Source organism: Juglans microcarpa x Juglans regia, chromosome 8D, assembly GCF_004785595.1.
Source record: "Juglans microcarpa x Juglans regia isolate MS1-56 chromosome 8D, Jm3101_v1.0, whole genome shotgun sequence".
Lineage (NCBI taxonomy): Eukaryota > Viridiplantae > Streptophyta > Magnoliopsida > Fagales > Juglandaceae > Juglans > Juglans microcarpa x Juglans regia.
Window position 1 is genome coordinate 21,065,981 of NC_054608.1, and position 17,192 is coordinate 21,083,172.

Below are 17,192 nucleotides of genomic sequence, written 5' to 3' on the forward strand. Positions count from 1 at the left end.
CATTTTTGTTTAAGTTTGACTTTATTAATTCTTTGTATATGTTGGGCTTATTGTTTTCTTCAAGTTGAGCTTTGATACTTGGACAAGAAATAGTTTATTGTTTTCTTGAGCTTTTATGAATTGACATTGGTAGGAAATAAATCATAAGATTGACTCGAAAAGGAATATCTATCATTCAAGCATTTTGCCTGATTGGTCACTAACTGACTACTAAAGTTACGAGGCTAAGGCGAACTTGCGAGTGTCATATATGTTACTTAAACTTCAAGCTTGAGATTGAAGAGAAGATAAACAGTTAACATACGAAAATTCAAACATCAAAATACAAAGCTACACAATTCTAAAGCTAGATAGCTTACGAGTGTTGATCACAACAAAATAGTAGCAAGTGGAGATGCACAATTCAATGAAGTTAAACCACGCTCGTCGCCAGTGCGGATTTATATAGAGAATAGCAAAAATTCCCAACAACATTGTCATGTAAGACACTGCAAAGCTAACGTAGAAAACTTCCAAATCCATAAAACCACAAGCTTCATCTCCCTCGTCATCAGTTGGAATGTTAGATGGTGGTTGAGTTTTAGCGCAAGCCTTATGTAGTGGAGGTCCACACAGGAGAGGATTTCCCTCATAACTGCTTTCATCAAAGGTTCTGAACTGAGCTTTTCTTTCTGGTGTTGTTCCCCAAAAGTTATTGTGTGCCACATTGAAGACGGCCAAAGAGTTCAGCTCTACCAATTGTGGGGGAATAATACCATCCAAGTTATTATTGGATAGATCCAAACTCTCAATTTGATTAAGTTTCGAGAATGAGGTGGGGATTGATCCGGTTAGATTGTTGAATGACAGGTTCAACGCATGGATGCTACTCAGGTCTCCAAGCTCGGGTGGAATTTCTCCTTCTAATTTGTTGCATGAGAGGTCAATCCCAGACATATAGTTGAGAATGAAACCTTTGTAGGAGAGAATTCTATTTTTTGTTGTGAACTCCACTTCTTGTAGTGCTTCCACCATTTGTAAATCATACATGCGGTATTTGTTCATTATCATTGCAGATTTCAGATTCTGTGTTGGTTGTTGGCTCAAGTGTAATGTTACTCAAGCAATGAGGTATTTGACCAGAAAAACTATTGTTGGAAAGATCCAACAAACGTAGTTGTTCTAAAAGACATATTTGAAATGGAATTTTCCCCTGCAAATAATTTGCTTTCAAGAGGAGAATGCTCAAATGTGAAAGGTTGCCGATCCAATCTGGAATGTTGCCAGTGAGGTAGTTATCTTTAAGATTTAGAGTGACTAAAGCAGAGCAACCATTGAATGCACTAGTAATGGGACCAGTTAGCCTATTTTCATTCAATTGAACATGTATGATTTGAGATCAGTTGGAGCAAGAGGGTATAGAGCCAGACAGATTGTTATGAGACAGGTCAAAAACTGAAAGGGATTTCAAGTTACATAACTCAACTGGAATGGGACCTTCAAGCTGGTTTTTTGCGATAGTAATATCCCTCAATGACGTCATGTTCCCCATCCATCTTGGAAGCATCCCTAACAAACTGTTATTACTAAAATCAATTACTTCCAAGAACTTTAGATTAGATATGCTATGTGAGATCTCTCCAAAAAAGTGGTTGTTGTCCAAATACAAAAATCGTAGGACTGTTAGATTCAAATTGGCAGGAAATAATTGGCCACTCAAATTATTGTTGGACAATCTAAGGAAGTTTAAGGAGAAGCAACCCATTGTCAAATTTTCTGATATCGTTCCTGATGAATTTGACTTCCAAGCGTAGAAGTTGTCAAAGTAATACAAGGGTAAATCCCAAGATCGAATTCACAGGGATAATGAGAATTTAGCAAACATTTCATTTTCGCAAGACAACATATTACCGTTTGGAGTGACACGAAAGTTTAAAATGATAAGAAAAGATTAAACTAAATGAGCTAGCAATGAACAAAAAATAATAATAAGAAAAGAAAAATAAATTTTAGAAATTAACCGCTAACAATATTAACATCTAAATGGGGCTATTTACTAAGAGAGTGTGAAATGGATTATGAGTGAAATTGTCGGGATGATCAAACATAAGTAAAGCTGAAAATAAAAGTGAATCTATTTTTCTTTTTCTAAAATTGCTAAGAATCGAGATTTAAAGAAAATGTGCGGAAGTTGACTTAAACTTGTAAGAAGCAATTAAACAAACACTTGGGATGCAATTTTCACCCACTAATTTGGTGATGGATTTACTTCTCTTTTCATTTTCTCTCAACCATTCTCTCATTCCTAGAGATCATGGTCGGATAATATAGCAATAAACCACAATTTTTATTTTAATAAAACTACTTGACAAATTATATGACAATCATAGAAAAATGAAAGAAAAACATCAAAGTCATGTTACTTGTTCAAGTATCAATTGTGCCTTACGTCTACAATTGATCTAAACCAAGAACAAAGAACTCTAATCTTTTCTAGATGCACATTGAAATATAATCCATCAAGTTAATCATCAAAAGCACTAAATATTGAAGAGAATCCAATCCCAAATAGTCATGGGTTACTCATTGAATACCAAACTAAAAATCTAGCCTATCATCTCTAGATTAACAAAATGTTCAAGAAGATTAAAATCCAACATCACTAATTACTGTTTTTAAGGAAAATGACTGAATGAAAATATACTGTATCCCTTAAAGATGCTGAAATCCGAAACTAAAGAAGAACAAAAACTGACGGAAATAAAAATAATGAAACAATGAAAAGAACTGAAAAATAAAATGAAGAAGAAGAACTGAACGAAATGAAACCGAAAGAAAAGATCAGAAAGAAAAAAATTGTGCTGAAGAAAAACACAGATGAAAACTAAAAAAAATAAAATGAACGAGAGTCGGCGCACGAAAAATTCATTTCTTTTTATACTCTCTGCGTTTTGCCTCAGCCCCCTGCGTTTCGCGTCTTCCAGCTGCCCATTTCACCTCAGCTCAGCACAGGTTTGCATTTGCGTTTTGAGCTCCTCTTCGTGCGTTTCTGTCCGCGTGAGTGCGTCCCTGCTGCTGTGCGTTTCATCTTTGCAGTGCACACGTCTCAGCCCAGCACAGATCCACCTTTCATCCTCAGCCCAGCTTCGCGTCTTCTCTGCGTTTCACGTTTGCCGTTCGTGCGTTTTGAGCCAGCCTGCTGTGAGTTTCAGCTCCCGCGTTTCACTTCTGCAACCCAGCGTTTTGAGTCAGTGCTGTGAGTGCGTGAGCGGTTCTGCGTGAGCTCGTCTCCAGCTCCTGCGTTCGCGGTGAGGCCTTCTGCTCGTCGTTTCATCGCGTGAGTGCCCTGCACCATTTCTCTGCAGTGCGCTCGTCCGTGCGAGTGAACCCATCCCTCTTTCATTTCTTTTCCTCGTTTTGATTCCAATCCCTAGCTGCTATGCATTTCTGTTACTACCATGCTAATTGAGCACTTCCAATAATACCCATATATTTTTAATATCTTTCCCATAATGCCCTACAACATTAGTAAAATATCAGAATAAAATTTGGGACATTAAACAGAATTTGATATTGAGTCAAGCATTAAATTTTACTATATAATTAAGTGCTTAATTCATTTTTTGATTAAACAAATCATTCATTTTAGCAACTTAATCATGTAATTTTTAACATTTTATCAAAGTTTAAGGAGAAGCAACCCATTGTCAAATTTTCTGATATCGTTCCTGAAAAATTATTGCTTGACATGTCTAAAACTTCTAACAAGGCCAAATTACCAAAAGAAAAAGGAATAACGCTTTCAAAGTTATTTTTAGAAATATTTAAAAACTCTAGATTTGGGAAAACAATCAAAGTTAGTTGGAATTTGACCTTGTATATTATTAAATGAAATATCTAAATGAAAAAGGTTGGGATAATGACTGGGCAGCTGCAAAGTTCCTGTTAACGAGTTATTTCGAAAATTAAGAACCGCCAACCTTGAATTGTTTTCTAGCAACCATGTGGGGAACTTTCCTGTCAAATTGTTGTGAGGGAGATGTAGTTCTTGCAAGTCAAACTCGCAATGAAGGAATCTAGTAATTATTCTTCTAGAAAAGCAGCTTGAACAACTGAAACCCTTTAATTGGAAGCTTGGTATCCATCTTTGAGATAGAGTTTCATCAACCAAGTTGTTGCCATCACTAAATATGATCTCAAGCTTTGAGAGATTAAAAAATGAGGAGAATGTGATTGGGTTGAAGTAGTTATGTGATAAATCAAGGTACTCAAGTAACTTCAAACTAGGTAGAGGGGAGAGATCAATGTTTCCATTAAAGCGATTTGAAGAGATATCAAATATTCGAAGTTGTGTCATGTTTGCCAAATCGAGGTACTTAAGCTCTTGAAAGGGAATAAACAGAGAGGCATTCAAATACCAAACTTCCTGATCCAAGGCCCTCACATAGCTAAGATGAAGCTTGATTACACGCCCTGTAGTCTCGTCGCACATATGATGTTCCCAATCGCAGCAATTTCTCCCTTCCTGAGATGAGTTCCAAGATGTGACGAAATCATCATCCGAGGAGTTCATGGAAGCTTTGAGTCGCAAGAGAGCTTCTCTCTCCTCCCTCAAACAACCATGAACAGAAGATAATTGAAACAAGTCCGCCAACATTAGCCACCACCCAAAAATTCCAAACTCCATTTCACGTTTAGGTGTCTAAGCGAAGTTGTTCTTAAAGAGTTTATATAGACACCTCAACATTGACCGATGACTTAGAAATTAAGGCCAAAGACTATAAAATTTATATATTAAATTATTTCAAGCAAAAATGATAAATTTGGGAAGACCTTGACTGATGACTCAATTATAGGCTGTAGACTGATGAGTGCTCAATATGAGGTTCTATCAAATTTCTCAATCTCCCTACTTTTCAATTGTCTTCACCTTCTTGAGATCGGGTTTGGATAGATAATTTAGATGAGATAAGATCAGATGTTTTAAATAGTAGTCGAATAAAATATTGTTAGAATATATTTTTAGTATTATTTTTATTTTAAAATTTGAAAAAGTTAAATTGTTTATTATATTTTTGTATAAAAATGTTAAAAAATTGTAATAATTGAGATGAGATGAGATGAGATAAGAAGATTGTATATCCAATATGAGCCTATTTTTTATACGTACATAGCAATCAACTTGAAATTGAAAATATTTATGTTTTAGTAATATTTGGAAATCAAATATCTGAAAATACTTAAGAATATTTAATAATATCCAAACAGGCGGTAAACCAACTAGAGACTGAACAAATTAAAGATGAAATGTCTATCTATGTTCATGCAAGGATGTGGACCTTAATCGCAACCGGATAGCCGATAGTTATCAAATCTACACAGCCACGTGTTACTACACCTTCGAGATTTGATCATATGTGGCAATCAGCTTGGAAAAAGATCAAGATTTTTTTAAGTTTTTTTATTTCAAAATCTCTTTTTATTCCTAATATGGAATTTTAAATTATTGATTGAAATCTTTCTTCAATATAGCTTTTTTTTATATTTAATTTATAGCTTTCACAAAAAAAACATATAAAAACAGATTATATGAATTACGAACGGCACAATTATTAATTAATTTATTTTTTATGAGTTTTCTTGATTTAACAAATAAACTAGACAAATTTTCTACAGGCTATTAGTGGACAAGGTAAAAGTAGTACTCAGCATCAATTTATAAGTTGGGAGCTCACGCATCGGTAGACTTCTTCTTCGTAACTTGGTCTATCAAGAAAAATATTTAATTAAATAAAATCAAATGTAAAATCGGAATTTAAATTCAAGATCTCTGTGTTGAAACCATACGATTAAATTACTATTTATTCGAAAAGTTTTATCTAATAAAAAAGTTCAAATTAATCATTTATATTAATATTAACAATTAAAATTTTGACCTCAAGTTATTAGGATTATTTTTATGCAATAGTATTAATAAATGGATAACGATAGGGGGGCCGATGCCTTTACACCCTGTCTATCGATCAGTTCAAAATTCATTTTTCATTTTTTTCATTTTTTATTTTAAATATTTTTTTAAAATATAAAAATTTATTAAAAATCACTTCTTTAATCATTAAATAATTTTTTTAAAAAAACATAAATAAAGTCTCTGCCAAAACTATCTAGAAGCATCAGTCATGTATCATTTTCTTTAATAAATTTCTATTGACTAGAAATTAGTAAACAATGCAATGATCAGACTAGAAATAACTATAGACGGAATCTCGAATGTGTAGACTCTATATATTTATATATTTATATATATATGAAAAATGTTAGAATTTCATCTGAGTTTGCCAACTCATTTTAACCTCTTATTTATTTATTTTATTTTTTATTTAATTTTATTTAATGATTAAAGAAGTGACTTTTAGTGTATTGATATATATTTTTTTATTTTTTAAAAATATTTAAATATGTTAAAAAATATGAAAAGAAGAAAAAAATAAAATGTCAAATTTGTGCGCAGCACCCCCAGCTGTATTGCTGGCGACAGTCTAGCACCACTCAAGAGGTTTGATAAAGAGAGTTTGAATCAATTTTTAGAATATTCCATTGGTTGAAATCACTTGGAGCAGTTTCTTCAAAAGAACAATCTTCTTCATTAACAATGTCAGGTGGTACCGACGACCTAGAACTAATAGTTGAATTAGATCTAAACATTCTACTTATTTTGTTCCTAGTCAACACAGTCCTTCACACTTCAGTGCCTAACACTAACGTCCTTATCTCGACCCGATAACCTAACTGCACTCAACGCTCTCTGGCAAACGGGTCTTACCAAGGTACTAGACGGACAATAAGGAGATAGACTAGACAAAGTAAGAATTCAAGGAATTGGTTGAAAAGCAACAAAATAACTGAAATGAAGAGAAGTAATTCGAATTATCAGAAGCCAAATAGCTCTGATACCAAAAAGATAGCGGGAATGGAGAAGGACAAGAATTAGAAGTAAGAAATAGAAGTATGCACAATTAAGAGTAGGCAGTGAAACCGACCATATGTATGTATGCAAAATACATAAAATAGATAAATGCAAAAATAACAATTTACATTGAAATATAAGCTTAATAAAATTACATGCTTCAAATTGAACTTACAGAGAAACAGGTGGAGAGGGACAGAAGATAAGTGGAAGAAGAGAATGAAGGTGAATCAGAGAGAAGAATGAAGGTCTTAAAATTGAGCCTACCCTCCTCGTTCATCAGGTTTTCCTTTTATAGACCAAGGAATTCCTGTTTATAATAATTAAAGTGAAACAGTAAAATTATAAAAGCCGTGAGTGAACAGTAAATGTTACTGTTTAATCACGTGAAAGTAGGGTCATTATTATGTCCTCAGCGTAATTTGCGGGAGCGTCTGCTGTTGACATAAAGTGACAGGAATCTTGAAAGAGGGGACTAGTCAGTCTTGTGAGATGGCAGTCTTCCTTTGCGTCGGCAGAGGATCATTCATCTTCAGATAACCTAGTGGTTCCTACATAATCATGTCCAAAAATATTACTGTATGGATCAACGACTGAGGCTTCAGATGATACTTCTGACTTTTCTTCTTTAGAATTATCTTTTTCTAAAGACCTCATTAGCAAGTGAACTAAATCATTTTTAGTAAGACTATCAAGAACATCACTTTTCTTTTTAGTCTTTGAGGATTTACTAGTTTTAGAAGCAACAGTTGCCTTTCCTTTTTGTGAGGCAGATGGTGAAGCAGGGGCCTGGATTTGGAGATATCCAGTTGGAATAAGAGAACCATAAGTGATTGTTGGGAATTCTTCTTTATTTTGCAGATATGGGGTAGTCTGCAGGAAGTCCCTTATCATATAATCAACAATATTTTGGGTATAGGGGAACCTATCCCACCATTTTGTGAAGCAATATCGGACTAGAATATCGTCATTCCTTTCGTAATTCCATTTCATGATCTAAGAGATTTTGTACCATTTGCAGAAATGGAAGCAGTAGGGAAACTTAGGCATATGTCTGTCCAATTTTAAAACAACAACATTGGTGAAGCATTTGAATACTCGTAGGAGCATGTCAGGGAAGTTTTCAGGAATAGGGCCAAACTGGTTCCACCATTTGATAAACCAGAGAGGAAGTTTTCCTTTAAACTTCTTGTCAAAATTAAAGAACCATGAATGACTCATATCAAGTACTTAGAATCAACATCAATACAGATATATATATATATATATATATATGGAAAATGCTAAACGTCCTACTCCCAACTCCCGCTGGGAGCTACCGCTAGCCTTTTTTTGTTTTTTGTTTTTACTTCATGATTAAGAAAGTGTTTTTTAATAATATTGTGAATTTTTTTAAAAAATATATATTTAAAAGTGTTAAAAAATACATATAAAAAAAGCAGAAAAAAAAACACATCAAAATAACTAGCGGGAATAAGAAAAATGATACTCTCGTCACTGATTCTTACAGCTCGGTGTTATTGTTGAGATTTTTTATTTTATTTTATTTTTTAACTTTTCTTTTTACTTAGTGATTAAGGAAATAGTTTTTAATAATATTTTTATATTTTATTTTTTTAAAATATTTAAAAGTATAAAAAAATACATGAAAAAAAGACAATAAAGAAGAATTCCTAACAATCACTTATGGTTCTCTTACTCCAACTGGATATCCCCAAATCCAGCCCCTGCTTCACCATCTTAACAAATATAAAATATTTTTATATTTTATTTTTTTAAATTACTGGTCATTGAAATATTTTTTCAATAAATACAATTGATTTAATTAAATAAGACAAGATGCATTATCTCTGTCTTCATGCAAAATATGATGACGTTAACCTTGAAATTTGTTAGTATTTTTTAATAAATATTTTTTTTACCGTTATTTTTTATGTCCAATAATTGAATTAATTAGGGGTTAGTAAGTTATATTGAATTAATTGCTAGTCACTGAGTGCTTATTAAAACAGATCTTTTGTATTCATCCAAGATAGCACCTGCCTCTTTCTTTTTTTAGAAAAAAGAAAACGTCTTTTCGCTGTTGCAGGTTTCCATTTTTTCTTCTAATTTCCTGGCAGTCTCCTCAAGGCTTTTTAGCCTTGGTTTTTGTTCTCCAATTGAGATTGGTCGCCTGGAGAGCCAAGGCTTACTTACGTTTATGGTCCAAGCTCCAACCGGTTGTGTTTTTTGTATATTGTCCATTGTGGATCGGTTGTCTGTAATCTAATTTGGGTATTGAAAATATCTCACTATTATTTATTATTTTATTATTATTTTTTATCTACATTTTACTACTATTTAATATTTTATCAATACTTTTTTATAATTTTTTTATTATTATTTACAGAATACTTAAAAATAACTCACCATCCAACGCAACCTAAAACGTCCGCTAAAGGATTAAATTTCTTTTCTGTTAGTCTAATTATCCATCTATTCATCTTTTGTGGTGCCTATCTTTTCGTGAGAGAGAGACAGAGGTGAGTTTCATAAAATAAAATAAAGCATAGAGTAAATTTTTTTCTAGTCAAGCTTTTGACTCAACCCGCTTGTGCAGATTTTGATCTTTAGAGACAAAATCTTTTAGGAATGAAATTTAATTCATTTCTAAAAGTATTTATTTGGGGTGAAATTTAAATTTTATCTTAAAACGTTGATGCAGTTTTTTATGCGTTCATATATATAAGTAATTGAAAATTTAAAAATTTGAAATTAAAAGTATTTATGTTTTAAATATCTGAAAATATTTAAGAATATCAAATCTACACAGCCACGCATGGTAACAATCTACACCTTCGAGATTTGATCATACGTGGCAATCAGCTTGGAAAAAGATCAAGATTTTTTTTTAAGTTTTTTTATTTCAAAATCTATTTTATTCCTAATTTAGAATTTTAAATTATTGATTGAAATCTTTCTTCAATAAAGTTTTTTTTTTTTTTTTATATTTAATATATAGTTTTCACAAAATTAATATATAAAAACAGATTATATGAATTACGAACGGCATAATTATTAATTTATTTATTTTTTAAGAGTTTTCTTGATTTAACAAATAAACTAGACAAATTTTCTACGGCTATTAGTGGACAAGGTAAAGGTAGTACTCAGCATCAATTTAGTTGATGGGAGCTCACGTATCGGTAGACTTCTTCTTAATAAGTTGGTCCAGCACGTAAAATATTTAATTAAATAAAATTAAATGTAAAATTGGAGTTTAAACTCAGGACCTCTGCGTTGAAACCATACGATTAAATCACTATTTATTCAAAAAGTTTAAACCAATTAAAATTTACAAATTAAACATTTATATTAATATTAACAATTAAAATTTTTACCTCAAGTTATTAGGATTATTTTTATGCAATAGTATTAATAAATGGATAACGATAGGGACCGATGCCTTTACACCCAGTCTATCGATCAATTCAAAATTCATTTTTCATTTTTTTCATTTTTTATTTTAAATATTTTTTTAAAATATACAAATTTATTAATAATCACTTCTTTAATCATTAAATAAAATTTTTTTAAGGGACCCTCCGGCCGCCTCCACCTAAAGTCTTCATGACGGAAGTAAAAATAAGGAACGAGGAAACGCTGAAACAAGGAGAAGTCGATGAGCCATTGGAGCTCATTCCCTTTGATCCAACCCAGCCGGATAACCACGTGAGGATTGGAACTATGATGGCGAAGGAGGAAAGGACCAGGCTAATCCAACTCCTTTTGGAGCTCAAAGACATCTTTGCATGGAATCATCAAAATATGCCAAGAATAAGCAAAGAAGTGATAGAGTACGGACTGAACGTCAACCCAGACACAAGGCCTGTTAAGCAGAAAAAGAGGAATTTCAACACTGAGAAGTACAAAGTGATAGTAGAAGAAGTGGATCGATGACTGGTTTATCAGGGAAACTCAGTACTCTGATTGGTTGTTAAACGTTGTGTTAATGAAGAAGTCCAATGGCAAGTGGCGAATGTGCATAGACTTCACGAACCTCAACAAAGCCTACCCAAAAGATAGTTTTCCCCCTCCCCCAGATAGATCTAATAGTCGATGTCACGGCGGGTCACAAGGTGTGGAGTTTCATGGACGCCTACTCCGAGTATAACCAAATCAAAATGGGTCGTCCAAACCAGGATAAGACGACCTTCACAACTGATCAGGGCCTGTACTGTTACACGGTCATGCCCTTTGGACTGAAGAATGCAAGAGCAACCTACCAAAGGTTCGCCAGCAAAATGTTCAAGAATTAGATAGGTCGAAACATGGAAGTGTATGTGGACGACCTTTTGGTGAGGAGCATGGAGTTTGGGCAGCCCATGGAAGACTTGAAGGAAGCTTTCGGTGTGCTACGACAATACAGAATGAAGCTCAACCCAACCAAATGCCTGTTCGGGGTACAGTTGGGCAAGTTTTTGGGCTTCATGGTGTCCGAGAGGGCCATCGAGGTGAATCCCTAGAAGCTTAGGGTGATCATTGAGATGATGTCGCCCACAACTCTTAATGAAGTCCAAAAACTGGTAGGGAGAATAACGGCCCTCAGCAGGTTCCTGTCCTGGTCAACGGACAAGTGCATGCCTTTTTTCCAAGTATTAAAGAAGGGCCAAGAATGGGATGCACGATGTGAGGAAGCATTTGCGTAGCTGAAAGAATACTTGACCCACCCACCATTGCTTAGTCAAACCAAACAGGGGGAACCTTTGTCGTTGTATCTAGCCACCACCCCAGATGCGATTTCCACCGCTCTAGTCAAGGATGAGGGCAAGAAGCAAAACCTGGTGTATTATGTCAGCAAAGCCTTAAGAGGGGTTGAGAAGAGATCATGGTGTTCCGTTTGGCGTCGTTTCTAGAGAAAATTATTTCTCCGGAACAGGCGGCTTTTATTCGAGGGCGTAGTATTTTTGATAATATTGTCATCGCTCAAGAGTCAGTGAAGGGATTGAATCGGAAGTCGAGGGGGAAATGTCTTGTTTAAGATTGACATGGCGAAAGCGTATGATTGGGTAAATTGGAGATTTTTAATAGAAGTTGTTAATGTAAAAATGAGTGCGTTGGCATATTCTTGTGAAAACCTTTGTAAAATTGTGTTGTAACAAGTGTTGAAGTGTGTTAAAGTGAAAAAGGGGGTGAAGTGAGCTCGACACGACTCGACAAAACACATATAGGAAGTTCTCTCGACCTGTGCTCGACTTGCGCTCGAGTAGAACTCAAACAGAGAGTTCGCTCGACAAAAGCTCAACACACTGCTCGAGCGAAGCTCATATAGAGTGTTTGCACAACGTGTGCTCGATACAGCGCTCGAGCGGAAGACAAACAGAGAGTTTGCTCGACAGACGCTCGACACGCGGCTCGAGCAGAAGCCATCCAGAGAGTTCGCTTGACACGTGCTCGACATGGCGCTTGAGCGAAGTTCATCCAGAGAGTTAGCTTAACACGCGCTCAACATAGCACTCGAGCGGCTTCAGAAGTACAATGTGCGTTCCACCCATGCTCAACACTTTGCTTGAGCCAATGTTCAGAAAGTCTAATTTTTCCTAGGGTTTGAGCACCTCACTTCTTGGGAGGTATAAATAGAACATTTTGTTCTACCCTTTGGCAGAGATTAGAGAGCCAAAAACTGAGCCATCTTCTAAGAGCATTTGAGAGAAACTCTCCCCCACATTCCAAGTTGCATCTCTTGGAAAATATACCTGCACCATGTCACACTCAAGATTAAACACAATAGTGTCCATTTTAGTGGACGTGTGTATTGGCCGGAAGGTTTATGGAGCTGCTGTTGCTGTAGAGATCAAGAGGTTCTCGTGAGAAGCTATAGAAAGGTCGGAGTTCCGGCACTACATGGGTGTAGAGATCGAGTGGGTCATTCGTGGAGTTGCAAGCCAAGTTTAGCTACCACAAAGGTTTTGTGAGTGTTTCTAAATTGGTTGTAACGAACTAAAATTTCTATAGTGGTTTTGTGGTGGTGACCTACACCCGGAGTGGTTTTAGATTTTAAAGGCGTTCTACAAATGAGTTTATACTTCGTGAACAAATCTCTATGTTAATTATTTGTGTGATTTGTTTCTTTGATTAATTGTTTACTTCTTAATAATTTTGATTAGACCAGAAAATTTGAACTAAAACTATTCACCCCCTCTAGGTGTTGTGTTGGGGTAGAATCACTGCTTTTTCAGAAGTTTTGAGGAGATTGGGATTTTCGAAAGAATGGCGATCCATTATTTTTAATTTGACTTCTTCTCCGATTTACTCGATTATGTTAAATGGCAACCCTAAGGTTTTTTTAAACCTTCTCATGGTCTTCGTCAGGGTGATCCTTCATCACTATATATTTTTATTCTAACGGAGGAGGTGCTTTCTCGGATGCTTCACAAGCATTTTCAAGAGGGGAGTATCAAAGCGTTCAATCTGGGAGGGGGGACTTTGATTTGTCATCTTTTGTATGTGGATGATCTTTTGATTTTTGCTAAAGGTGGGAAGGGTTTCCATGTGCCAGCTAATGAGAGTGCTTAGATGTTATGAAAACATGTCAGGGCAGCTTGATTTTTGCTCAGGGTGCCGCTACATGTCGGAAGAACTACTATGCATATGTTTGATCCTTTGATGGCCATAATTCAAAAAAGAAAAAAACTTGCGGGTTGGAAGAGTAAGTTTTTTTTCCTTTGGGGGAAAAATAATTCTTCTCAAGCATGTTTTGAATAGCATACCGATTCATTTGTTGTTGGTGATGAATTTGCCAAAAGGAGTAATCAAGGATATCAAGTTGATTTTCTCTAGTTTTCTTTGGGGATCTAGTATAGTCAAAAAGTGACAGAAATGGGTTTCTAGGCGTAATATTTGTTTACCGGTGGAGGATGGTGGATTGGGCATTCGTGATCTTTCGGAAGTATAGAGCTCATTATTAATGAAGTTGGCATGGAAGTTATTAATTGGTGGTTCTTTGTGGTCTGATTTTTTCACTACAAAATATGTTGGCAATTCTCATCTTGCGGTTGTAATGATATCCAACAAGGGGTTGCATTTTTGAAAAGGTATTATGCGTCTCATGCCGCAAGTCTTATGGAACTCACGCTAGCTGGTTCGTGGTGGTGATCTTAATTTTTGGTATGATAACTGGTTGGGGGATGGTGCATTGGAGGAAGGATAGAAAGTGGTGGAGGAGCCTAGGCTTAAGTTGTATTCACTGTTTAATTCTTCAGGCCGTGATATTGAGAAACTTCAAACGTTGGTTAATAGTGAGCAATTGGAGAGAATTGTTAATTCATAACCCAGGCTGCATACGGGGTCGGGATATAAGTATTTGGAAACATTTGGTTGATGGCTCTTTCAGCTCAAAGTCGACTTGGAAGCTCATAAGGAATCACGACACTATTTTTCCATGGCGTGGCAGCAACATAAACCAAAGAAAATGTCATTTTTGTGTTAGAGAGCTAGAGAAAATGCCATTCCCATTGATGAGACAATTCGCCATGTTGGTATTTAGATAGACTCCAAGTGCCATTGTTGTGATACTCCTCAGATTGAAATGTTGGGTCATGCTTTGTGTGATGGGGTAAGGGCAAGGAAGGTGTGGGATTATTTTGCAGGTGTTTTTGGGGTGCGCCTACCCCAAGTTCTTGGCTGGAAGGGAGTAGTTAATTTATGGTGGCTTCGTGTCTCTTCGCCCTCACAAGTTGGATGGCTACGTGGGGTTATTCCCATTATTATTTTCTTGGTGCTTTGGAGTGCTCGTTGTACAGCTCGGATGGAAGAAATGGTTTTTGATTGGAGGGGATAGTCCATATGGTGAAAGGTTTCGTTGTGCAAATTTCCATTACTTTGCGGAAGTTTAAAAATAGATTATATGAATTATGAACGGCACAATTTTTTTTTTTTTTTTTTTATGAGTTGTCTTGATTTAACAAATAAACTAGACAAAAATAAACAAGCTAGTAATACTTTCCAATCAGAAACGAATTTTCTGCAGGCTATTAGTGGACAAGATAAAAGTAGTACTCAACATCAATTTAGTTGATGGGAGCTCACGTGTGAGCAGACTTATTCTTAATAAGTTGGTCCAGCACGTAAAATAGTTAATTAAATAAAATTGAACGTAGAATCGTAGGTGGTGTACTTATATGTTTAGTGAGCATTGTTACAAGTACTTCATGGAATGGTCTTAATGTTATTGATGCCAAAGTCTTGGGTTAGTCTCTTAATCTATGTTTTCCCTACAAAGAAATGAAAAAAAAATGGGGTAATTTTCTTTTTCCATTTTTATTTTTTGGCACTTCACTAAATAAATATCTTTTGTTCAAGTTTTGTATTTTGGAAAATGATTTGTGCAAAATCTAGAGTATGCAAGCACTGCTCATTGTAAAAAGTGGGACCCATATGAAAAAATTTACTTTGTCATGATTGTCCCACTTTTTTTAAAAACCATACATAGAATCATTAGTTAAGGTCGTTCAAAGTTTAGTAATATAACGTGTTTTGTGCGAACACTATGGGCAATAAGGCATTGTGCTTTCTTTAGGCTAAGGCCTGGTTTGGATGGAGAGATGCTTTCATCTCATTTCAATATCCAAACACCACAAATACAAAATACTTTTCAATTTTCAATTTTCAACTTTTTTATTTAACTATTATCTAATTATTACAAATTTTTCGAACTTCCAAATAAAACACAAAAAATAATTCAACATTTTCAAATCCCAAAATAAAAATTATATTCTAACAATATTTTAACTTTATAATATTTTTATTCAACTTTTTCTCTCTCCATTTTCAAAACACTATAAAACATTTTAACTCAAACAATTTCAATATTATTTACAAACTATCTCATTATTATTCATAATTCCCAACCAAACATAAGAGAAATGCAAAACTTTTATACAAAAATTAATCGCATATTTGTGTGATGGAAGAAGTTTTAAAATATTCGTGTTTAGGGCCTTTACTTAAAGGAAAGCATTGACCCCAAGTCTTCAACCCATCACGTAGTCCATTAGTCAAGTCTTCTAAAGTTTGAGAATAAACATTAAACCTGTTTTGAGCAATTATAGGGCCAACAATGAATCAGGTCTTCTTTAGGCTCAACAACATCTTTAGCATTACACCTTTAACTTTTGGTTGAGTAGTCATCAGTCAAGGTCATCCAAGACTAACCCCCTAAGTCCCTCTATGTAACTATTTGCGTATGATCATGTTTGTGGCATTATAATTTTACGAAAACCAAAAAATCAATCTTTTTTTAGCATAGCTAATTTGAAAAGCTTCTACATCGGCGATGTGTAAAAAATAATGCTTATAAATAGATTTTCTCTTGTGGCATATTCACCACTTGAATGGTGCTACAATTCTCAAACTTACATTGTATTGTTTTGCAATATCGTACTTATTTCATGTTATGTTGCATAAAAATTATACAAAAATAATATTTTTTGGCACTTCACTAAAATAGATATCTTTTGTTCAATTTTTGAATTTTAGAAAATGATTTGTACAAGGTCTAGAGTGTGCAAGCATTGCTCATTGTAAAAAGTGGGACCCATATGAAAAAACTTCAGTTTGTCATGATAGTCCCACTTTTTTTAAAATTTCTACACAGGATTTGCACCTTAAAAATACGTATCTATATTATTCCAAGTCGCCTATCACAAAATCATTAGTCAAGGTCGTTCAAAGTTTGGTAATATATGTTCAACGTGTTTTGTGAGTACACTAAGGGCAATAATGCATCGTGCTTTCTTTAGGCTAAGGCCCGGTTTGGATGGAGAGATGCTTCCATCTCATATCAATATTCAAACACAATAAATACTAAAAACACTTTTCAATTTTAAATCTTCAACTTTTTCATCTAATCATTACCTGATTATTACAACTTTTCTGAACTTCCAAATAAAACACAAAAAATAATTCAACATTTTCAAATCTCAAAATAAAAATTATATTAAAGAATTATATTCTAACAATATTTTAACATTGTAATATTTTTATTTAACTTTTTCTCTCTCCATTTTCAAAACTTCATAAAACATTTTAACTCCAACTATTTCAATACTATTCACAAATCATTTTAATTCATCTTTTTTCAATTCATCTCGTCCCAACCAAGCATAAGAAAAACGCAAAACTATTATACAAAAAATTAGTGGCATATTTTTGTGATGCATAGAAATGTTTTGAAGTATTCGTGTGTAGGGCCTTTTCTTAAAGGAAA

General features: G+C 34.4%; 1 protein-coding gene across 1 annotated transcript; it reads right to left on the reverse strand.

Moving 5' to 3' along the window:
* Window positions 1-3,793: 3,793 nt before the first annotated feature.
* LOC121242269 (receptor-like protein 14) lies at window positions 3,794-4,781 on the reverse strand. The gene has a single exon (XM_041140160.1). The coding sequence runs from the start codon at window positions 4,664-4,666 to the stop codon at window positions 3,794-3,796; it is 873 nt and encodes a 290-aa protein (XP_040996094.1). The 5' UTR covers window positions 4,667-4,781.
* Between the last annotated feature and the right edge of the window lie 12,411 nt (window positions 4,782-17,192).

Excerpts from the sequence above, each read along its gene's own strand:
- LOC121242269 (XM_041140160.1), bottom strand. The coding sequence starts at position 4,666 with ATGGAGTTTGGAATTTTTGGGTGGTGGCTAATGTTGGCGGACTTGTTT.